Source organism: Coloeus monedula, assembly GCF_965178545.1.
Source record: "Coloeus monedula genome assembly, chromosome: 3".
In the NCBI taxonomy this organism is placed as follows: Eukaryota; Metazoa; Chordata; class Aves; order Passeriformes; family Corvidae; genus Coloeus; species Coloeus monedula.
Genome location: NC_138783.1, coordinates 91,200,635 through 91,225,280, shown reverse-complemented (window position 1 = coordinate 91,225,280; position 24,646 = coordinate 91,200,635). Strand labels below are relative to the sequence as shown.

The 24,646-nt window shown below is 40.6% G+C and overlaps 2 protein-coding genes across 4 annotated transcripts in view; one reads left to right on the top strand and one right to left on the bottom strand.

The window, feature by feature from the left end:
• Positions 1-8,764, top strand: part of FHL2 (four and a half LIM domains 2) — a 37,731-nt gene extending 28,967 nt beyond the window's left edge. For both annotated transcript variants that reach the window (XM_082278096.1, XM_082278095.1), the window contains exons 3-6: positions 2,375-2,549; positions 6,180-6,349; positions 6,983-7,169; positions 7,899-8,764. In XM_082278096.1, the coding sequence (XP_082134222.1) occupies positions 2,375-2,549; positions 6,180-6,349; positions 6,983-7,169; positions 7,899-8,050 (684 nt within the window). In that variant the 3' untranslated portion in view covers positions 8,051-8,764. The remainder of the gene's footprint in view (positions 1-2,374; positions 2,550-6,179; positions 6,350-6,982; positions 7,170-7,898) is intronic.
• A 2,112-nt stretch (positions 8,765-10,876) lies between these two features.
• LOC309570643 (ashwin) lies at positions 10,877-23,028 on the bottom strand (the record flags this gene model as incomplete). 2 transcript variants are annotated; one of them, XM_082277622.1, is made up of 5 exons in its annotated part: positions 10,877-11,095; positions 12,345-12,412; positions 15,339-15,711; positions 20,836-21,002; positions 22,879-23,028. In XM_082277622.1, 4 exons carry the CDS (start codon positions 23,026-23,028, stop codon positions 12,356-12,358), a joined length of 747 nt encoding a protein of 248 aa, XP_082133748.1. In that variant the 3' UTR covers positions 10,877-11,095; positions 12,345-12,355. The 2 variants fall into 2 exon arrangements, with proteins under 2 accessions (XP_082133748.1, XP_082133747.1); XM_082277621.1 differs by having other exon boundaries at positions 10,877-12,412.
• Between the last annotated feature and the right edge of the window lie 1,618 nt (positions 23,029-24,646).

Sequence of the window (24,646 nt, the reverse complement as noted above, 5' to 3'; positions counted from 1 at the left end):
TCAGTTTTTGCATGTTTTTCCAGTGTAGAATCTGCTCCAGACCAATACATCCACATCTTATGGACAAGCCAAAGGCTCCAGTAATATATACAACATGCTGAAGTGGACCAAACCTCCTCTTCAGTGACCTAAGAACACTCAGGATGCATAAATGGTTTAATCAGTACCTTGGACTTCCTTGCTCTCAGATGTGACAGATTCAGAGAGAGAAAGCAATATCCATTTCATCAGTCTAATATTCTACTGACAAAGCCAGACATCTTAGACTCTCTCTACATTCAGTGACAATAGTAGTTGTAGTAATCCAGAGTAGCTAAAGATTATTCAATCCACTTTTTATCTTGGGTACTTTTTGTTGTAGTTGTGCTTCATCACTTCATCATGATGAAATATCTGCTGCTGTCACCTACCCAGCTAGTGCTTGTAAAATCTTGCCATCGTAACTGACTCAGGAATCAAATCTTTCATCATTGACCCCTAATCTTTGTCTTCATTACTCCTCTTCTAAAAGGCATGCACCTTCTTCAGGGTATAATTTCATTGATAAAATAAGCAGCCATCAGCGCATTAATTTTGGATATTAAAAAAATAGCTTGCTGAAAATTGCAAAAACAGAAAAAGGCAGCAAGTGAGGAAAAGTACTTGAATACATCACGTTACAAGAGAAAGACAATTGGATCTGTTGTTCTACTTTCTAGAAGGCAAATTTCACATTTTGGAAAACACGGTTGGCTGTATATCGTATTTTTCTGCTGAAAATATAATATGAGATCAGATTTAGGCTATTCAATTTCACTTAAGGAGAAAAAATAGATTGTAAATAACTTCCAAAGAAGATTGGTTTGAATTTGCTATTAGAAAAGATTAAAATTTTACAGTGAGAAATTCATGCTGTTTCAAAAGGAAGTAGCTGAAATTATTAGATGAGCTGAATAAACAACTGTCGGAAAGTTGTAAATTAGAAGTCTTAGATATTCTGTCACAGAATGCAATCTCAGAGATGAAAAATACATTAGGTATCAACTGTTACTCAAAATGATTCAAAAAAATTTAGGTGAGTAGCACAGATATCCAAACAAAAATGCTTAATTGCATGGTCAAATTCTGACAGAAATTAGTAAAGTTTAACATGCTACCATATATCAGCTGGGCTAGATGAAACTATTTCAGTGTTTCCTGATAGCTATTCATGGGAACAAGGCTCCCAAAGACACAATGTTATTTTATATCAGCCTAAATCCGTGGTATCTTTTGTTTGCTCTGGGCTAAGATTGCCCATTTGGAGTTACCTGTGACTGTACTGACTGACACAGCACAGCTTAGGCCAGTTCAGGTACAAACCCTTTGAGATGCTTTACATGACTAAAAAATCTGATGTTCTGCCACTCACTCTTTTCCTTCAGTTAATCCAATTTGTTTAGTGCCTGCAATGAATACACAGTAGATCTTGAGCTAGAACCTGAGAAGTTATTTCTGCTGAGTTTTTATACTCCCTATTCATGACAATTCTAGCCTTGCACACTTCCAACCCAAACCAGAGCCTATATATTTTGGGGAAGACACTGTTTCTTGTAATCATCCAAGCTCTATTTTATTTGAAGTCCAAAGACACTGTTAACTGTTACATGATTAGGCCACCTTAAAATTTAAATTTAAATTTTAATTTAAGCACAGTCACAATTTTGGTCACAATTTTGAGAAGGATTGTTCCTTTTAAATAATAAAAGGAGTTACTGTGGAGAGTATTTTAAATACTTACATGCCCACACTAATCCCTTGGCCAGTATTTTGGATCCCTGGATGCAGGTACAATGTGGTCTTGCATTTTTCAGACCTATCCACATCTGAAATATAGGTAAACCAGGACACAAGAGTCAGTAAAAATTTGTTGCAGTGAAAAAAACCCCAAAGAGATCAGACTCATTCCACCCTTGGTATAAATCTGTCGAAAAAATACCAGAAGGCAATTGGAAAAAATGGTTTCTGTTCAGGAGTAAATATCCATGGAATGAACCAGAAATCAGCAATAGTTAAGCCAAATAGGGGAAGTCAATCACACCTGTAAGGTTAACAGGCTTTAATCTGATTCAAAAGTGGGGCTTTATTCCCAAAGGAAATACCTAAATGAAACTAGCTGTTCCTCTGTCACAAGAAAGGTTACCCTGAGCTGAAAAAGGGTTGATAGTTGTCATGAGCTGCTCTTGGTTATCACAGCAACGAAAGTTCACCTTCGTTGGAACATTTGTTTTCTTGAGCAGTGCAAATTAGCCCCAGCTCCTCCCTGCTGTTCAGATTTGGATGTGTTTGCATTCTCTGAGCTTCCAGTTGTGCAAACTATTCATTCCACTTACTCTGTGGTTTTGGATTTCTACAGGATCTGTCTTACAAGGACCGCCACTGGCATGAAACCTGCTTCCACTGCTTCCAGTGCAAGAATTCACTGGTGGACAAACCTTTTGCTGCAAAAGAGGAACATCTGCTTTGTACTGACTGCTACTCCAATGAATACTCTTCCAAATGCAATGAGTGCAAGAAGACTATTATGCCAGGTTAGGATGCTCACTTTTTGGACTAAATATCAAGCCCAAATTCAGCAATATTTGTGAGAAATGTTTTTTCTTGACTATCTCTGCTTAGTCATGGTGAACTGCATAAAAAACTGGTGATGGTGCATTCTAGGCCACTTCCATGACCAGAACATGTAATATTCATAATGGTTCATGGCAGAACTTGCATTCATGTGAAACTTTTTGTGTGATTACTCTAAATTTAGCTTCTCTCAGACAAATGAAAAATTGGCCAAAGTGCCTCTGAGGCCTTTCTTGAGTACAAAGATGTGAAGAACGAGGAAAGAGCTATTTTTTTTTTCCAACATGAAACATGAGGTTATAGTAATAGATTGTTAAAATTTCATCTTCTCATGTCAATACTATAGCATTCCGTGAGATTTGAGGGCTTTAAAGTCAAAGTGCTATCAGTGCAGAAATAAAATATTAAAAGGCAACTTGTAGAATCCTCATCCACACTCCATAATGATTACTAGTTACATTGTCAGCTAGTTCTGACATTGGTTATCTTAGATAAGAGGAGAAAACCACTTTATTTTTTAAACATTTTATTCCTGGGGTGTAAAAATGAGGTTTGATGATGAAATAGGACTGCAATATTTAAAAGCAGATGACCCTATCTATTCATGACCGAGTTTAGGCATCTCCTGTTGTTCCATGTGCATCCCTTTTGCTGACACAGGAATAAAAACGGACATACTTGGGAATAGCCAGTGCTGGTTTTAAAGCTGGAACTATATGACACGGAAAGTCACTCACATCCCAGAAAGCCAATTGTATCCTGGGCTGCAACCAAAGCAGCATGGGCAGCAGGACAAGGGAGGTGATTCTGCCCCTTAACTTTGCTCTCGAGAGATCCTCACCTGCATCAAGCTCTGGGGATCCCAACACAAAAAGAACATGGAACTGTTGGAGGAGGTCCAGAGGAGGGCCACAAAGAGGGCTGGAGTACTTCTCTTATAAAGACAAGCTGAGGGAGTTGGGATTGTTCAGCCTGAAGAAGAGAAGGCTCTGGGGAAACCTGATTGCAGCCTTTCAGTACTGAAAGGGGACCTATAACATAGACAGGGACAAACTTTTCAGCAGGGCCTGTTGCAATAGAACAAAGCATAGTGGTTTTAAAGTAAAAGAGAGTGGATTTAGATTAGATATAAGGAATAAGTTTTCTACAATGAGGGTGGTAAGGTAAAACACTGGAACAGGTTGCCCAGAGAGGCGGTGGATGCTCCATGCCTGGAAAAATTCAAGGTCAGTTTGGATGGGGTTCTGAGCAACCTGATCAAGTTAAAGATGTCCCTTCTTATTGTGGGGGCTTGGACTAAATGATCTTTAAAGGTTCCTTTCAACCCAAACTATCCTGTGAGTGTATGATTCTATAATTTTATGTGTATATATTTTTAATACTGTTTGTCAGATTCATCGCCGTTATCAGTGATTTACTGGATGGATCTCTTTTTGTCTATTATGCCAGCTATACATTGATACGTAGTAATGGAGGCTGGATTCAGTGACAGAGAGAATCCCTTCTTCTCTTATAACCCAAAAGAGAAGAAATTAATTTTTGTAAGCTTTACAACTACCTGCTGGTCTTTAGCTGTTTACCCAAGATAGCTGAGATGTCACCATATTGGAAGAGCTCAGCGTGTTTTTCCTACTTACACAGCACACCACGGTAGTACAGAAGCTACACCAGAGGAACATGGTGACCAATGGAAGCATACTCTTTTTGAAAGAACCAGCAAGTGACTGGATACCCTTTGTGGAGACTGTTAATGCTAAATTTGCCCTTTGCTTTGAGCCACTAAATGTACCACGTAGATTTAATGAAACTTTGTCATGATGTGCCCATTTAAGTGATTACAAGCTTAGTCTTTCAGTCCTTCTGCAAACATGACTCACGCTGACTTCACTCTAGCAGCTAAAAAACAGGGCTCTGCCTGCTTTGAGTTTCAGTGACAACGCCATCCCAAAGACAGCACAGCTGAAAATTTGAAAATAAAACTCTAGACTACCAAGAAAAATCATCTACATCTCCTTTTTCCAGAATATTATTCTTTCAAGGACTGATTTATTTGCTCCTTGGCATGATATAGGAAGTTACCAGCATAGAGAGGGCATAATTTTTAGAAGGTGTCTGTTAATAAAATGGAACAGAAATATTCAAGCATGTAAGCATCAGAAAGAAAAATAATTAGCAGTTCACTTACTACTGATGCAAGTGAATTTAAAACAAAAACCAACACCAAATAAATCCTGAACTATGCCTCTCAGCAGAATTTAATGAGATCATAAAAGAAGAAAAATATGCAACTAGTAAACAAAGATGAATTAATGCTTGAGAAGGGGAGAAAAGGTAAAACTTCACCCTGCAGTAATAGGGGCGGGGAGAATTGGCATCAAAGGCATTAGTGTGGTTCTTCATCATCAGCCAACTCAACCAGCTTGTCAGTCTTCCAAGAATTTCACTTTATTTTTGCTGTTACAGGCTCTAAGAGTGATGCAGAACTGTAGAAACAACATTTGTTTGTTTATCCTTCTGGCCAGTATTAAATATTCTGACTCCAACCGGTACATAGTAAGTCATACCATGTCCAAAGAAATTTATCCATATAATAGGGCATCTCCAGTTTCCTGGAAGGGCTGAGAGTCTACCTGCCATACAGTAAACTGAATCTGCAAAGCACACTATCTGAACCCTAAAATCACATTCTAGAGAAGGCATTAATTTACTAACTACCATACCACTTTTCTGCTATTCAATAAAGGACTGTCTAAAGATTTTTCTCCCTGCCACATTTCACCCATATTTTCAATACGACTGAAAACAGAGAGAAAGCTTCTTTCTTACTGCAAGTTTCAAGAGACAGAAAGACCTTTAGGATAGGTGCTGCTCAGCTGGAAACAATTGCAAACTTATAGTACACCTCAGTGAGAACAAGAAAAAGGCCCCCAAGCAGGTATGAAATAATCCTTTGTCTCAGACAGTGACTATATTTCATTGGGAAAGGGAGGTAAGATGCTTGCCAGGAATTGGATGCCCCACCCCTGGCAGTGTTCAAAGTCAGGTTGGATCAGGCTCTGAGAAAAAACCTGGTCTAGTGAGAGGTGTCCCTGTCCATGGCAGGGAGTTTAAAACTAGATGATCTTTAAGGTTTCTTCCAACCCAAATAATTCTATGAGTCTGTAATTAACCACGTACCTTGCTGCTATTTGAAAAAGAAACAAAACAGTTGTGGAATGAATGATGTCAATCTTTAATGAGGAATGGCCTTACTTCTGCTCAGCACTAACAGCAGCTTTTATTGGTGTCTCTCCAATTCCCTTGAATCTTCCTGTGCATTGGAATTCATTATTTGCCTAATAATACCACAAAAAGCTGTTCTAGGCTATAGCTATTTGCAATAAATGTTTCTCTTTGCAGGAGAAGAATCACTTGCTCTCCAAAAACCTAAAATGGTACCAAATGTCATGCAAAGCTGTTAGGAACATTAAATAGCCTCTAGCTCATAGCTGCAATGCTTCTTGACTGACAGCCAGCTGCCAGGCAAACAAGAGCTACGAATTGCATCTATCTCATCCAGAAGTTCAGTTGATGCTCTGGTCTCATTACAGGTACTCGGAAGATGGAATACAAGGGCAACAGCTGGCACGAGACCTGCTTTATCTGCTACCGCTGCCAACAGCCTATTGGGACAAAGAGCTTCATCCCTAAGGACAATCAAAACTTTTGTGTACCCTGCTATGAAAAGCAGTTTGCCATGCAATGTGTCCAGTGCAAGAAGGTAGTGCTATTATTTTGCTTACCTGAAACCTAAGGGATTGAATTCCATCCCATTTTTTATCCAAGTAGGTAAAATGTCTCATTTATGTATGTGTAAAAAGATTCAGAATTACCTGATTTTAAGAGATGATATAATTTCAGTTCTGGTTACTGGTAAGAGAAAACTCCCTGACAAAGTCTGCAGAAGCAGAAAGTAAATACTTCAATATGAAATAAACTAGTCTTTCCCAAAGAAAGTAACAGTGAAGTTGAAACACATCAGGTAATTCCTCCACCATGAAGAAAGGGACAGGGGAAGGTACAGTAATGAGACAAACTCTAGTATATGCATATGAAAAGCAACATACAAAGAGTACCTTGAAAAACAGAGTACAATTGAAATTGAGATTTTACAATATATGCAGAATAAAGTACTTTTAGTATGGGGCTTCTTTTTATAAATTAGGAAATTACAATAAAGCACTTGCATGATTTTCTCAAGGTCAACTCCAAGCAAAATTATGATCTTGCTGTTGTTAAGCCTTCTTCCCCTCCTCCCACCCACTAAAACCTCATCCTTTCCTCTTTACCAAATCTAAATATGAACCTGCCACCCCTAAGAAAATACTTTCTTGTCCTTTTTTTCCTAAAACAGGCTATCACTACAGGAGGAGTTACCTACCGGGAGCAGCCATGGCATAAGGAGTGCTTCGTGTGTACTGGATGCAAGAAGCAGTTGTCCGGACAGCGCTTTACCTCCCGGGATGAGTTTGCATACTGCTTGAGCTGCTTCTGCAACCTCTACGCCAAAAAGTGTGCTGGATGCACAAACCCAATCAGTGGTAGGTTTCTCATGGCTGGTGCCTTTACATTTCGTGGCAGTTTTGTGTGTTGAGTTGCTACTGAAGGCAAAACTAAACAAAAAGTCTCACCTGGTACAAGATATGCCCAACTAAATCTTTTCACAGAACTCCGGCTAGTCATTTTTGAGGTTAAGCAAAAGACAGTTACTCCTAAGAGATATTTTCCCTTTTTTTTTTTCTTTTGTACAACTTCAATACACCTTATGATAACTGCCATAGCCTCAAACTCTGGAATGCTTTTTTACTAACCTGCTTCTTTTCCTGAGGCATTCTTCCTTCAGAGCTATGAATCAAGTCATGATACATGACAAATTTTTTTTAATTATCTAAATGCACTTCTACAAAACATAAATTAACATACTCAGATGCCATAAAACATTCTGTAAAAAACTATCAGAATTCTATTCAGAGGCAGGTGCTTTGCTTTTCTTCTGCTGTATGTTGCAGGGCCATCCCTTGGAAGTTCATTTCTGCCATTACCACTAGGGATGACAGCCCTGCTCATTAACTTTGCTGAAAGCAACAGAAGTATTTGAGGATGAAAATATTAGTCACTACAGAATAAGGGTGGGAAAATTAGCACAGCAACAAACAGATTTGTCACAATGGCATTTTTTAACTGCTGTATGTGGGATCGCCATGTCAGTCTGCATCACTTGATGGCTGACCTACTATTCTTTTCTCGTAACGATTTTGCTTTTCAAACAGGACTCGGAGGAACCAAGTACATCTCTTTCGAAGAACGGCAGTGGCATAATGATTGCTTTAACTGTAAGAAGTGCTCCCTTTCATTGGTGGGTCGTGGCTTCCTCACAGAAAGAGATGACATCCTTTGCCCTGAATGTGGGAAGGATATTTAAAACTCAAACTAAGAGGTGAGGAAGAAGGGAGGAAAGCTGTGCTTGCAATATAGTCTGAAACACATGGATGTTCAGAACTAGCTTTGCCACTCTGTGTCTCACTGTACTATTAACATTACTTAACCTTTTTCTTTATACTCTCCAAATCAGGAGGGAAAACAACTTGAAAATCTGTAATAGCAGTGTTGGTGTTTAAGATTTCTATCAGTAACGAAAACTAATGCAAAACCCATTAAATAAAACTATTTGGCTGGTTTTGACATAACATACTATTTTTAAGGTGTTTTTTTCCTAAAAAAATATTCCTGTTACAAGCAAGTGATACAGCTCAAGGGTTACAATGGCCACACACAATACATTCATAGGTGGATACTCGGTGAAGCCTTCAGCCCATTGAAATTAATGGCAAAGGCCGTTCAATTCCAATAAGGCTGGTCTCACCCCAGTGCTCTTGAGCTATGTGACTAGTGTGTGCTGTGAAGTCTGTAGAAGGGCTGCAAAAGTAGAGTGTGTTTCCATGTACATGGATTTGTGACATGCCATAAAGAGATAATGATGAAACAGTGGAAGTGGGAGTGCTTCATGACAGGTACATATTTTATTGCATGACTAGCTGATCGTTGTGTGAAGTACAAGTTCTGATCGACAGTGTCAGTATTACAGTTAGTTGACATCACACTGCACATTGTATTTTTCAAAATAAAATCATTTAAGACAAAACGGTGATTGTGGCTTAATTGTATTTACATAGTATTTACAAAAATGTTTTCACATTCTGAAGAAACACAATGCATACAAACACAACCCTTTTTGCACGCAGTTTTTGAAGGTGTGAAGCTTAGACAATTCTGAGAAGGGGCCTGCTTTACAACATAGTCTTTTACTAATTGAAGTCAGTGGGAAAATTATCAGCAAACATGAACATGCGTGTGAAAACACTGAACTGACTGCAGCTGATAAAAATGTGTTCATAGGCTCTAAACTCAAACCCAAAATATTTTTCTTCTCAGCAAGAAAGGAAGTTAAGACAACTCAAAAGACATCTATCTTTGCAAAAGTCAGAAGTTTAACTTCTATTAGTAGGGCATGCTTTAATTTCGTTCTCTATTGGGATACATAAATACCCTTTGTTGTAGCATAATGTCTGCTACATGTTTGCCACAGAGGCAACTGTCAGCAACAGCATGCTGGCAGGACAATAACATCAAAAGGAAACAATACAAAGGAAGATAAACCTTTTCCCAAAGCAAACTGCAAGAAATACAGCCATGTTACGCAATGTACAGCCCCACTACACCTTCCAGATGGAATTCATTTGTGTCCAGAAAAACGAGGAAAGAAATATGTCACACCTCCAACAGGTGTTCCTGTTCTCCAACAGGAATCTTCAGATGTGAAACTAAGATTTAGGAATATATTTAGTCTGTGTGTTACTGGGTAGGGACAGTTTGCTCCTAGTTTCTGACACCAGTCTTGAATTTGTCTCTTTGTACCAAGTGCAAAGTGCTCACAGGTCATTCCCCTCTCACTAATTCAACAAGCTAAATAGATGTATCAGATCAGATTTAGTTTCTTGCATGCCATTTGAAGAACCTGGCTGGCTGACATTTTTAAAGTGCACACTGCACTAATCAGAACTCACTGAGTGAATAAATTCTATCCCTTGGTGATTTCATTCTATGATGAAAGTTGTGGCTAATAGCCACAAAAATCACTTTTATATACACACATCCAAAAGGAGGGCAAACACTCTCTCCTCAGGGGTCTGCCAATCCCCCAGCACACTGCAGCTCTGCTCTAGTACTTTGCTGAGAGAAGAGATTACTTTGAGCCAAAGGGGTAGTGCCCCTGTACTTGGCACTGATGAGCAGCCACATCTTGAGTTGTGTGTTCAGTTTCAGGCCCCTCACTACAAGGACAGAGGTGCTGGAGTGCGTCTAGAGAAGGGCAGAGGTGCTGGGGAAGGGGCTGAAGCTGGCAGTTGCTTAGTCTGGAGAAAAGAAGGCTGAGGTGAGATCTTACTGCTCTCTACAACTGCCTGAAAGGAGATCATAGCAAGGTGGGGCTTGGCCGCTTCTCTCAGGCAGCGTGTGACAGGACAAGGGGAAACAGCCTCAAATTTTGACAAGGGAAGTTGAGGCTGGATATTAGGAAAATTTCCTAGACTGGATATGGTAAAGCAGTGGAACAGGCTCCCAGAGAATGGTGGAGTCACCAACCATCCCTGGAAGTGTTCAAAAAATGGGTAGACATGGCACTTCGTGATGTAACTCAGTGTGCATGTGGAATTCAGTTGAAGGTTGGACTTGATGATCTTGGAAGTCTTTCCCAACCTTGTTGATTCTAAGAAGGCAGTAGGAACAGCACAGCTTGCACCCTGCCTCCCAAGTGCTACAACAGATGGCAAAATGGCCCCAGCTTTGGGGAAAGGTAGGTGAAAAATGACAAGGCTGGAAAGCATCCCAGCCTGGAAAGAGGACTGCTACCATGCAACAGCAGCACCATGCTATTATTCCAGTGCAGTTCTGCATACCCCCGCTCAACACACACCAACACACATGTGCTCCTGGCAACTGGAACTATGCCAAATCCATCCTAGACTCTAGACCACTGACAAGAAGCCAGCCATAAAACAGAATTCCCATCAGACACTAGTGCAAAACCCAGCACTTCACCTGATGCTAACTGCTGCTACAGCTGCGAAGCAGCTACTGACCCTTTTATCTTGTAAGCTTTAAGTGCTGATCACTTCAAGTCCACTGAAATATAACTGTATAAACTGAACAAGCCTAATTACATCACAAAAACAAGTCAGCACTGTTTTGTTTGCTTTAAATTTAATTTATTTAAATAGGATAAGGCTACTTAAAAGACAAGTCTTTACATACAAAATGTACATTACATTAAAGTTTGCTGTACTCAAGTACAAAAACTGCACAAGTGTTTAGTAAAAGGGAAACAGCACACCATTTCAAAACACACATTCTTACCATTTTACAGCATTCAAGAAGTGCCTTTTACATCATAACAGTAAACGGAGAACTTCTGTAAAGTAATGAAATAAGCTACAGTTTTGGTTTCAATATAAACCAGTGTTAAAAATGTAAACAAGCTTTCAGATCACTACTGAGCTTCTTTTACTGGGTTTAACCAAGTGGATTCAGAAGTTGATTTTTTGTTTTACCAAGTTTGGGAGCATTGTTGTTATTTACCATCCATATCTAAAACTTATCTAAATTGGCTTCACCCTGAGCCACTGACTTTTAATAAAAATGTTTCCATCAACTTAATTGGATTGTTGCCCTGTAAGGCACTACCAATAATCCAGATGAAACACCAAGTTTCACAGAAAACCAAAATCCATCTTAAATTATCAAAGGCAGGAAAAACAGCTTTGTGGGTTTTTTTCTAGAGCGCAATTACATCTGTTAATGCTCTCTAGGTACTTCTGTCTTCCTATCCACATCCCTCTCCCAACTGTTTGTAAGCTGAGAAAGCACTGGTCTACATTCCGCTGGTTTTCCCCATATTTTATAAGCACGATTGTAACCAGGAAAACAACCAAATTTGCTACATTGGCACATTTTTACACTTATGCATGTATAAAATATGCCTGTGTACTTAAGAGAATATGGCACTAATCCATTCACTACTTCCTCTCGAAGTTTCATATCAAACAGTCTAATCACGTATTTCCATCTGTGCATTCCTTATTTCACATATCAAGAGAAACTTCAATTTGAAGTAATGCTGTTAAAATAGTTCATCTCTTATTACCAACCTAACTTGAACTGCAAATTCTACACCCCTGTGCAACAAAAAGGAAACAAATTTGCTGTAGACTATCTTATCAGCAGAATGGTCAGTTTTCTCACCTAAATTAATTACCTTTTTAAAGCCAAGAAGGCTCTAGGAATCACTCTAAATTTCAAAAGCTATTTTAACTATTTAAACAGACATGGAGCAAAACTGAATCGTAGTGAAACAATGTGTGAATCACAGTGACATGGAGGAGATGAACTATAATAATCTTGAAAACTAAGAGTGGGGGGTTTAGCATGGTGTAATATCACCACCTTTTAAAGAAGTAATTAACTACTTGGTGTACAAGAGTGGATACTTTTAAGGTGACTGGTGATAGTGACTCCAGCTTTACGACAGGGAGCTGTTAAACTTTGTTAAACAACTCTACAGCAATCTGAATCTCTGTAAGTTTTAAAATAATTCTATTTAAACTGTTTAAATATGACCTATCTATTTGAAAATATGGAAGTAATATTTATGTTTCAAGCACCATTAGCTACTTCATGGCCATGTAACATGCTGGATTTTCTTCTTTGCTTCCGAAGGCTTTAGGTCATTCTGGAACACAAGAAAATATACAAGTATTCTTAGAGATACTGTGCAAACAGGAGTCAGTCATTAATCTGACATATTTCTATCTGGCTCTAGTACAGTATTCTGCTACAGGCTACTACAACAGCTTTCTATTGCCATCTTGTGGAGAAAGGTAAATATCACAGAACTTCTCTGGTGAAGACAAAAACAGAGCCAATGAATTTAACTACCTGCAAATCACACGTGTTTTGGTTTTTAGCAACCTACAATTAAATATTCTTACATATTAAAAAATTTATTTCAATTATGCAGCTTAGAAACGGGTACGTATTGGAGTTTCAAAACATACTTCTAAAGTTCTTTCAGGTTGTCTTCTTAAAATACTTGTTGAAATGGGATTATGTAAGGAAAAAACCCCAAATACACAACTAGGAAACCAATTTACTTTTGTCAAATAGTAAAAACATTAAAAAAAGAAAAAGAAAATTTGGTCTGCCTTTGTAATGACCTGGATAAAAAGAAGAGAAATAATTGCCAAAGCCTCAGATGAACTCATCTTTCAAGCCCCCCTGCCCCAAGAAACCTGTAAAATCAAGAAGGCCCAAAGAAAAGCAATGGCAGATGGAGCAGTGAAATATTTAATTCCCTTTCATCATCTAAAATAATATTTTTTTAAAAAATCTGAGAAATTAGAGCTTTAATAGTTCACATAAGCAGAGCAAAGACAAGTATATGAGTTTTCAAGAACATAATGCAACACGCTGGTTCAGGGAGCACAATCTAGAGATCTCTCTTCTCTTTAAAAGACTTTCAGCGTTAATTTATTTACAGGAATCCTGCAGACTGCAACTACTGAAAGGTTTAAGGGAATTAGACCCAAAGATAATAGGGATAGTTCTGTGCTATTCATTAAGTTTTTCTTGGAAGTCAAGGAACAGTCACTTGCTTGGAGACAGAATTGTCTTTACTGTCATTACACTAAAAATAGATCAGGCTTTACAGCCATCTGCCAAGTACACTGATTCTTCCTGACTGCATCACTTACTATTCAATAGCACATTCTTTAATTTCAGATGGTAAAGTAACATCCATAGAGCACACTTGTCTAACTTCACATGTGTCTGACCAACACAAACCAAGGCACGACTGAACTTACAGGTATTAACTGGAACAACCTAAACTGTGGCTAACATAGAAAGTCAAAGGTCAGAGGTCACAGCTTCTGAGTGTCAGTCACACACTGGCTCTTAAAAATGTCATCACTGTGTCTACAGAGCATTTAAATTAAATATAAAGAAGCTGATAGGTGTGTACTAAACAAGTTTCAAAAGCTCTGTAGGTTCAGATCTGAGCAATACTTGGAAGAGCTCTAAATACTAAAAGTTAGTAATACAGGTAGTAGGAAACACACCTCTCAAGCATAAATTCCATTCAGAGCCTCAGCCATGATTCTTTTAAAAGTTGCTAAAGCTGTCTTTCAGAACAGTCACGTGTTTAAGTACTCATGTTTAACAGAAGTCTGATGGAATGTACCAATCCACACACCAGGATATTACCTGCATTCTTTCATTAAAGGATTTTAAAAAAGATATTATTAAAAAGCCTTTCATGAGGCAATATTGAGAAAACAGAAGTTCAGTCTCATGTTTTGGGAAAATTCTAATCAACGTAACTGCATGCTGTATCTCTAAAGCTCCCCCTGCAGCTCAACTGGCAACAGCTATTTCTATTTCTTCCTTTGAAGCCCAGACTCATTCCAGATATTACTGTATTCCAGTGGAAATGTGAAAACTCCTTCATTTGTATCATGTATCATGAACACAACACAAGTGTTAAGACCTATTCCTATATCGTGGCATATTTTTAAGAGATGGCCCATTGCTCCTTGCTCACTGACAAGCCCTTTCAGCCTAGTCACACCACTATCAAAACAGACCACTGTTCTTTGTTCCCATCTGGCAGCTACATTCAGCACTATTACCTACACCTTCAGAGATATGCCTTGCCGAATTCATAGATCCTGCCTTAGCTCTACACTCATCACTTAAGCTCACCACCTTCATTCTACCCTCATCTGTAGTGTAGTTCTCTTATGCACAGAAAATTTGTAAGCAGCCAAATCCAACTTGCAGAAATGAGGTGACTATTTACCTCTATGGTTAACAACTCACTCATCAGACTTCTAGGTGAGAATAGCACCTTTGCGTCCAAGATCTCAGCACATCTTTCTCACTTTCAGAAGCCCAGGTATCTGATTAGGATTCTGCACGTCTCAAAGAGAGCACTTGACCTTTGGCATCTCACCTCGACTGATACGGTTTGCTGTAATGGCTTCTCATTCAGACCCACAACCAATTGGCACTCTCCAGATTTACACAGCCAGCTCCTGCCTCTAGCTTGCCAATTGCTGTGTGACATTTAAAACAGATGGCATTCCTCCTCTAAGGATATATTCTGTGGCTCTCAGCATCTCACTCCAGTTCCTGAAACATCGCTTCCTTTACTTTGACAAATGAAAGCCTGTCCGACTCAACCATTCAAGTGAGATTGCTACAAATCATTTAATTTTTCCTTCCCTGCTAGAGAAAACAAATCACTTGTCCTCCCTTCATGGCTGTTTTCATATTCTTCTACAATACCTGTTTTTTCTCTCAGACCTACCAGTAGAACTAGTTTGTGTTTTAACTGCTATCAGCACCACCTTAAGTATTATTTACTTACTCATTTTAAAATTACATGCATGTTTTCTGTAGAGTTGCATCTCTCACACAGAAGTTTCCTATGGGCAAGTACAAATTTCTTTCTTTCTGACATTTCCCAAACTAGCTCCACTTTTGTCTGTTTCCAAATACTCTACTGTTACTCAAAAATAAAATCGTCCTAACTTTGGTTCCTGTAAATCTCAATTTAAAAAAAAAAAGCTGCAAAACAAGATACTGCACAAACATACCGGCAAATCAGATTCCTCTTTTGGAACAGACCTCTTTAACTTCACAACAGTAGTTCCTGCTATTGGAGACAAAGGGTAAACCTTCAGACTAGTCAACACACTGCTGTCAGTCTTTGAAATATTGTTCTGCTTAGCCTCATTATTCCTTATTCCCAGCTTAGCGTCCTCTGACAAACTGGAGGCTGAAATGTATGTTGAGGCATTTGAAGGAACTGATAATCTTCTAACTGTGTTGGTGGTGCTTCCAGCTGGAGGAGGCTTCAGGCGATCGGCAGCTCCGTTCTCAGTCTTCTTCACCTTTATGCTTGTACTTGTGGAATTGCCATCAAATACAATTAATGGCCGTTTCCTTAAACCTTCCACTGTTGTAACACTGAAAACACAAATCATAAAGTTCTCAGAAACATAGGTTAGATGATCAAAAAATAGCACATCCATGATATGAAAAGCGAAAATGAATTTTACCTTGTCTAAAGTAAATATATATCCCAAAATACTAATATTGAACTCTGAGAGGCTCCAAACTTAAATAAAAATAAACACATTTATATACACTTACATATACTTAAATAAAAATAAAAAGCAATAAAAGTCACTTCCAAAATATAAAGGCACAGGGGACTGTGTGAAGACCAGTGCTCCTCAGCAAAAAGAGTTGTCTGAGGAACTGCCTAAGCAGACAATTACAGCTGTACAACCAAAAGCTCTATGCTTATACCACTGTAGCTATTTCAGAGTAACTACAGAGACAGTAAGTGCTAAGTATTTCAACAGATGAGTATTTGAGAAAGTGTGTGCTGCCTTACCTACAAGAACAGCATCTCATATTCTGCTACTTCTTAATTTCCCTGTTTCCAATCTTATTCAAAATCATAATGTTACGGTAAATCCAAAAGATTGTTAGTCAAGGAATAAAAACTTTAAGCAAAAAAAGCACACCTTTTAAAAATAAGCTGTCTTTAAATAGGAACCCTAAGTGGTTTTAATGCCTTTTTTTAATAGTTTGTGCCTTTAAGCCTATGTGTAGTCAGAGCTGTCCAGTTTAGTAACCACTGATTCATGAAAAGGAATACTATCAAGCTAATATCAAAACAGTATTATCAGAAAACATCTTGACTGAGAAAAAATAAAGTACAAAGCTAACATAACTCACACTATATGAATTCAGAGTTTCAAAAAAGCAATGCTCAAGAATGACAAAGAGACAGTATTTGGAAAGTGCAGATTTAACAAATAAAAAACCCAAGCCACCATCAAGGTATATAATATGCCTGTTTAGAAACTTCAATTTTCAGTATACACTGACTCTTCAGCCATCTCATTCTAAACAGATGAATAAAAGTAGAACACACTGTTTGCAACAAATTAATATATCCATTAATTTGCAGTTAATGAATCTCACAATATTGATGTTAGGTATCTCAACAGACTTTAAATTAAGCCACAAGCAGAGACTCAATCAGTTGGACCTGGAACAACATTAGATTAGTAGCAGCTGATAACCCTCACACATTAAGAAATTGCCTGCATAATTTCTATCAAAATCGGGGGGTTCTTAAAAAAGATGAAACTAGTCACAGCTCATAAAGCAATAAAAAGTTCAGCCCTTAGTCAGACTTTTTTTTCAGTCACCTACCTTAACAAAACCAGTCTGCTTTTTCTATGAAGATGGGGTTTTTTTATATATTCAGACTGGTGAAGAGTGGCAAATTAGGAACTAACTAAAATTCTAGGATTGTTATCTATGCTAAACAGAATTTTAGAATTGTAGCACTTGTACAAATGACCACATGCCACAATACAAATAACATTCCCAGAGAAACACTTTGGGAAAGTTCCAGAAGAATTTGGATGCTGTCCCACCAAGAATTGTCACATTCAATTTTTAGATACATGTCTCACAGAACAACACAGGACTTTGGGTGTGATGTTTGCTTTGCTTATATCAAGTACAGGCAGTTTAAGAGCTACAGAGTAGGACTCATATTAGCCAGCACTCTTCTGAGGCAGGACACTGGGGCCGAAATGAACCATTTTGGGATTGTGTCCCTTTCTGCAGGACACCCTCTGCGAAACCTGTATTTCAGTGTACATTTACATCCTAGAGAAATGTTCTATCCACACTTTGGACTGGGCTGGATGGAGGGCATGCTGTAACCCTGCTGTTTACTTTGTAGTGCATGGTAAAGAATACAAGATTTACTAGAGGAATCAAAAGCTTCATTACATGTTTCCACTCACATGATTACTCATGCAGCCAAGATGGCCTCTGGGCAACTCCCAATCATTATGACAGTTTAATGAAAAATGCTCCTAATTTTGTCTATCTTAGTCTAGAACTTAAGGTAGCAACCTAAAACCAAAGAGCAATGTAAGCTTTAGCTCCACACCCTGATTATCCTAAATATTTGCCTCTTACCAAAACAGGCAGGTGCTCACCTTTACTGTGAAGATCTGACACTGGTCAGAAGTACAATGTTTTACCCTGAACTCAGTATTATCAGCATATTAGCAATTCTCAGGGGACACTGAAGTGGCCTCTTTGGTGACTGTGCAGAAATAATGAGCCCAAGCAAGACCACACTCTAAGCATGCACAGCACAGTGCTCCTGGAGACTGAGCATTTACAGTGAGTCTTCAGATATGATGGCACTTCAGAAACTACATATACTCTCTGAGACTCATACTCTCCTCTTTCTTCCAGTAGGCAAGATGATCTTGCGGATCTACAAAATTAACCATCCCTGCACACAAACAATATCTGAAGTTGGAGAGACTGTGCTTGTTTTTATTTGGTATGATTGCCTGCAAGCTCAGATATTCAGTAATGAGATGCATAAACCATCACGTGTAACCTCAGATATTTAGCTCTGTTACTGAGGTATAACACGTTACTTCAACTCAGCTGATATACAGCAAGCGTTCTAGAGCACAACATTAATTACCAGCAGTAAAAGTAAACGCAGTATTCAACACTGACTTTTAAATTTCAATGTGTTTTTATCTTCTATCTGTAACTACTAGAGGCAAGCCAACACACACTGAGCTGTGCCGATCAAGTCTTCAAGCCTCATACTAATTGCAGTGCATGCTGTAAAGCTGTGCTTTCCACAGAGAAACTCATCAGAGAACTCCTGTTGTTCATACAATCCATCAGTCTCTCTGATTTCTAAACGGAACTAACAGCACACTGAGCTCCCATCCCTGGCTTGCACATAACTTACAGCTTCAAAATACCTAGGCATTTTGTTTTCTTTTTAGAAACAAGAACACCAACTTCTACTTCCTCCTCTGCGCAGTGGCATTGTGTCAGTTCTGTTTAGGTGGTGCACACAACTACAAAGAAAAATGTAGTATCTTAATATCCAAAAAGACAACTCAAGTTCCTTCATTTCTTTAGGGTTAGTAATACTAGCAGTAAAAGATTAATTTTTCTAGACAGTTTTTGCCAGTGCATTTGTTAAATATGAAAGAGGTAATAAAAGCAAAACCAGCAACTGCTGCAAAATCTTAAGACTGTCTAAAAACAGAGCAAAAGACTTAAGTCTAGTGTGCTAGATGTTAAGTACAAAGAACAACTGGCAGAGAGAAGCAGACTGGTAGATTAAACTCATCTCCTTAAACTTACTGTTTTCCCAGAAAATATGGCCTAGGTTTAACCATTATTGCATTTTAGTGTACCAAAATAAGAGCCCCTAAACTTACTGTACATATAAACTCTGGATGAAGCCATCCTCCCACCTAAAAATTAAAATTGCCTCTTTCTGTCCAAAATGTCCAGCCTGCCATCTGTATTTCTTTGATAAAAAGGTCTTTTGCACCTCTTTCAGCATACCAACAGTTTCCTACCCAAACACTAACCTCACACTTCCATCCTCAAGTCCACAGATGTAAACAAACTGAGGTACTATAACCTCTTATGCACATGGAAAATACACCTGATATAAGACAGCTCAGTGTTCTGGCCACTGCTACAATTAAAAAAAAAAACTAAAAAAAACCTAAAAAAACCCCAAATCACTTGACAGAATTTGTTTAGCTGTTCACAGCTAGAAACCTCAGTAAAGCTAAAAGAGACTCAAGACATCAACAAGGTGTAATACTGAAACACTACAGGAATTTCCATCCACCCTTCCTTCAGACTTACTGCTGAACATATCAGAACACCACTCATGCATATCACATGGCAAAGTCAAAGTGTTGGGCAGGGGGAAGGTTGGGTGAAGAGATTCAGTAAAACAAACTTTTGCTTTCTGAGCAAATACAAACAGAAAGATTTTTAAAACAAGGCAGAATATTTCTCTCAGAAAGCAAATGTTAGTTTTGAAAGACACACACAATTGCTGCAGCATGCACCCCTCACTCTAGAGTAGGCCACCCCTGTCTAGGAGCAGGGATAGTTAACTATGCTCTTAATACTTTCCTTAAACACTACAAACAGGATTACTAATTAGCAATTATACAGTGAAACAAAAAATATTTCCTTTCTCTTCCTTATAAAGTACCTTGAAACGCACCAAAAATTCATTATTGACACACACTGGGGGTATGAAGAAACAATGCCAATTCCCTGGATCAATACAGACTGGGGGTGAAGGGATTGAGAGCAGCCCTGCTGAGAAGGACTTGGGGATACTGGTGGATGAGAGGCTGGACATGAGCCAGCAACATGTGCTTGCAGCCCAGAAAGCCAACCGTGTCCAAAGCAGCATGGTCAGCAGGTCAAGGGAAGTGATTCTGTCCCCCTGCTCTGCTCCGGTGAGACCCCACCTGGAGTGCTGCATCCAGATCTGGAGCCCTCAGCACAGGAAAGGCATGGACCTGTTGGAGTGGCTCCAGAGGAGGGTCATAAAAATGATCAAAAGGAAAGGCTTGAGACAGTTGGGGTTGCTCATCCTGGAGAAGAGAAGGCTCCAGGAAGACCTTACTGCAGCCTTTCAGTACTTAAAGGGGACATATAAGAAAGATGGGTCTGTAGTGATAGGACAATGGGTAACAGTTTGAAACTACAAGAGGGTCCATTTAGATTAGATATAAAGAAAATGTTTTTTACAAGGAGGGTGCCAAAAGACTGGAACAGGTTGCCCAAAGAAGTGGCAGATTTCCCATGCCTGGAAACACTCAAGATCAGATTGGACAGGGCTCTGAACAACCTGACAGAGTTGAAGATGTCCCTGCTCACTGCAGGAGGGTTGGACTAGAGACCATCAAAGGTCCCTTCCAACCCAAGCCATTCAATGGTTCTGTGAAAAGAAGCACTATAAGCTAGATAGCATTAATAACGTTTAGATGACAAAAGAAAAAAAAATATATCTTCCCCTTTTTCCCATTTTTGCAGTAGTAGAATCTAACACTTCTGACACAAGCAATCCAACACAGCATTCTCTGTAAACTGTAACAATGTCCAAAAGCTGTACAAGCTTCATTAATCAGGCAAAGATTAAACCAAATGCCTTGTCCTAAATTGTCCAAGTCTGGCCCAATAAAGATAAATTACCTTTTATTCTCACTTTTCAAGTCATTTTGCTGTCTTTTCTTTTCCATCATTTTCCCCCATCTACTTTTTGGCAAGTCACGCTGAGGCAGGGGAATGGCATGTTGAATATAGAGATCAGTGAGCCCATCTTTGTCCATCTTTACATCATTTTCGACTAATATATTTTTCTGTGGGGAACAGAAAAAAAATTGTTATTTTTATGGCAAATTCAATATTCAACCATCTGAGTGGCAAACACCTTCTTTCAAAATCCACTGTAAAGTACTGTATTGGGACAGGGTTCCAGAAGTGGAGGGCTGGTTGGGGTGATCAGTTTGGAGAGGCCATAAACTGCCCAGTGCCAACAACAGCCTCGTCTCCTACCTTCCTGCTGTCAACTTCCTTCATTTTCTGTGTGGATTACACTCAGTCTATCCCTTCAGTGAGGTAATGGGAAACACAGGATGTTTTGGTCAGTGCTTAGTGGTTTCTTTTTCCACCACCTGCAAGTGCATTTCTTCACATCTCCTCATGTGCCTCTTCCCGTGTGTCCTTGGGAGTGTCCTGCCCCCAGTGTTTGCTGCTCTTTAAGTGCATTTGAGCACCGGTGCCAGGAGCAGCTCTGCTTCAAATTCTGGGGTGTGATGGGCTGCTTTCTTCAAGTGTGAGAGACACATGGATCCAGCTGTGACCAGCACTGAGCAGTTATTCACCTTTGCCCACACAGGTCAGCTCTGCAGCCCCTCTCTACCCAAAATTCTGCCAAGTTTTCCCAAGGAAAATAGCAGCCAAAAAAGGGAAAAGTTGTGATAGACATACTGTTGATGACTGATGTTTTCACGCACTCTTAAACACACTTCCCTGAATCCAACTACAATAGCAGAGCTCTTCTTCACACTAGACAGACAACTAGAATGTAATGCAAGTCAGACTTACAGATGTAGAGCTGTGTTTTCTTCTCCAGTTCCCAAACAATAATGGAAATAAGCTTCATCCCAACATGAGGAAGAACTTCCTTATGTTAAGGATGGCAGAGCACTGGAACAGGCTGCCCAGGGAGGTCATGGAGTCTCCCTCTGGAGACATTCAAAACCCACCTGGATGTGTTCCTGTGTCACCTGCTCTTGCTGACCCTGCCTTGGCAGGGGAGTTGGACAAGATGATTTAAAGAGGTCCCTTCCAACCCTAACTATTCTGTGATTCTAGGAACCATCAGTTAGAACACCAGTTTTCTTCCTAATCGTGTATTGGGCTGTGAACACTTCATGGTACTGCATGCCAAATTTATGGAATGAGAAAAGAACTCCACTAACATCCTACAAATCGAGGTCACCAAGAGCAGGTCAAGCCTCTGCCACTACTGGTTCTGGCAACACTTCATGACTTGCGACATTGGCCTGAAACCTGTCCATATAGGCTCCATGGACAAAAGCGTAAGAAAATTCTTTGAATTTATACAAAACCCTGAAACTTTGATTACTATTGTCTCATGCACCCGAAATTTTCAGCCAAGGCAGTAACTAGTATTCCAAACAACATCAACTAAAGCTTTGTATGGTCCTAAACTGTTTATAACTCACTTTCAAACTCTTTTTTTTTTTTTTCAATTATCAAGTATTAATAAACATAATGCTTACATATTTAAGCATTAGGTTGACTGATTACATAGGCTGCATTTCGTTAATTCACAGAACCACAGAATTATTAGGGTTGGAAGGGACCTCTGGACATCTTCTAGTCCAACTGACCTGCAAAGGCAGGATCATCTAGAGCAGGATACACTGGGTATGGACGTGGCAACTTTAATGTAAAGCTCATCCTTTCACCGCCAGTTTTACTATATACAGACATTGTCTCGATTTAGGCAAATTGCTCTTTAGCAGCTTCGGTGTTTAAACACAGCCCCCTTGCGAACACGGAGACATCTCCCGCGCCAGGGCCTCCTCTCTGCAAGTCTGTGGTGTCCAGAGCACGACCTGATGCCTGCTTTTCCCTGTGCGCCGTTACTCTTCTCGCCCCACCTCAGGAGCCGCCGCTCCACCCGGCCCGGCTCCCCGGACGCACCTGCTCCAGGGTGAGCCGCAGGAATTCTTCCGAGAGCAGCTCCGGGTGCAGCAACAGCTCTGACTCCGAACGCCCAGATCCCCACTCCTCCTCCTCCTCCTCCTCCTCGCCGCCGCCGCCGCCCCGCCGGCCCCTTCCCTGCGCCGCCATCTTCTTCCCCCGGCAGCCCCTTCCCGGACTCCCACAATCCCGCGCGGGGAGGGAAACGCGTCTCCAGAGCAGCCGCGCGGCGTAGTGGCGTCACAGGCGCGAGCGGGGCCCGGGGCGGCGCGAGCGGGGCCCGGGGCGGCGCGAGCGGGGCCCGGGGCGGCGCGAGCGGGGCCCGGGGCGGCGCGAGCGGGGCCCGGGGCGGCGCGAGCGGGGCCCGGGGCGGCGCGAGCGGGGCCCGGGGCGGCGCGAGCGGGGCCCGGGGCGGCGCGAGGCGCGGCAGCCGGGTCAGGAGAAATGCAGAGAATCCCACAGAATCACAGAATATCCTGAGTTGGGAGGGACCTGCAGGGATCATCGAAGTCCAGCTCCTGGCCCTACACAGGACAGCCCAAGTAGTACACCATATGTCTGAGAGCGTTTTCCAAATGCCTCTTGAAATCTGCCAGGCTTGGTGCTGTGACCACTTTCCTGGGGAGGCTGTTCCAGTGCCTGACCATCCTTTGATGAAGAACGTTCTTCTAATATCCAACCTAAGTCTCCCCTGACACTGTTTCATGCCATTCCCTTGGGTCCTGTCACTGGTCACCCGAGAGAAGAGATCAGTGCCTGCCCCTGCGCTGCCCCCCATGAGGAAGCTGTAGACTGCGATTCGGTCTCCCCTCAGTCTCCTCCAGGCTGAACAGACCAAGTGACCTCAGGTTCTCCTCACACGGCTTCCCCTCAAAACCGTTCACCACCCTCGTGGCCCTACTTTGGATGCTTTCCAGTAGCTTAATGTCTTTTTTGTATTGTGGCACCCAAAGCTGCCCCCAGCACTCGAGGTGAGGCTGCCCCAGTGCAGAGCAGAGCAGGGCAATCCCCTCCCTTGCCCGGCTGGCGATGCTGTGCCTGATGCCTCTCAGGACACGCTTGGCCCTCCTGGCTGCCAGGGCACTGCTGACTCATGTTCAGCTTGTCATCCACCAGGATCTCCAGGTCCCTTTCCATGGCGCTGCTCTCCAGCCTCTTGTTCCCCAGTCTGTACATCCAGGGTTGTCCCATCCCAGGTGCAGAATCCAGCACTTGCCCTTGTTAAACTTCATACAGCTGGTGATTGCACAGCTCTCTAATTTGTCTGGGTTTCTCTGCAAGGCTTCTCTGCCCTTGAGGGAGTTAGGTGTTGCTGATAAGATGACGTCAACCCCCAGGTGATAGCACAGAACCGGGAGAACATCTATTTTACTGTCACTCTGTCAGCATACAAGAGTATGAAGCCTTTGTGCTGCTGCATGCCGGAACTTTGCTACGGAATTAAACAGGATCTCCGTCCTGCCCATAGTTGCGACACCCACTGGTTAACGCCACTTGATATGCAGTAACAAAAGTTGCTTTGTAATTCGAAAGTACAATAACTGCCTGCCCATTGGAGTTTGTCACCCGCTCACATGTTCAAAAGAAGAGTAGGGAATTACAAATGGTTACATGAGTAAATAACCATGTAGTTGTTACAACATAAAATTACAAGATAATTTGAAGTACTTGACGCATTTTACAGAATTACAAGGCACAGGCAACAATGTAACACAATAAAAGTACATCCACGTGGAAGGGGTTGCAGATACATGACTATGCAAGTCAC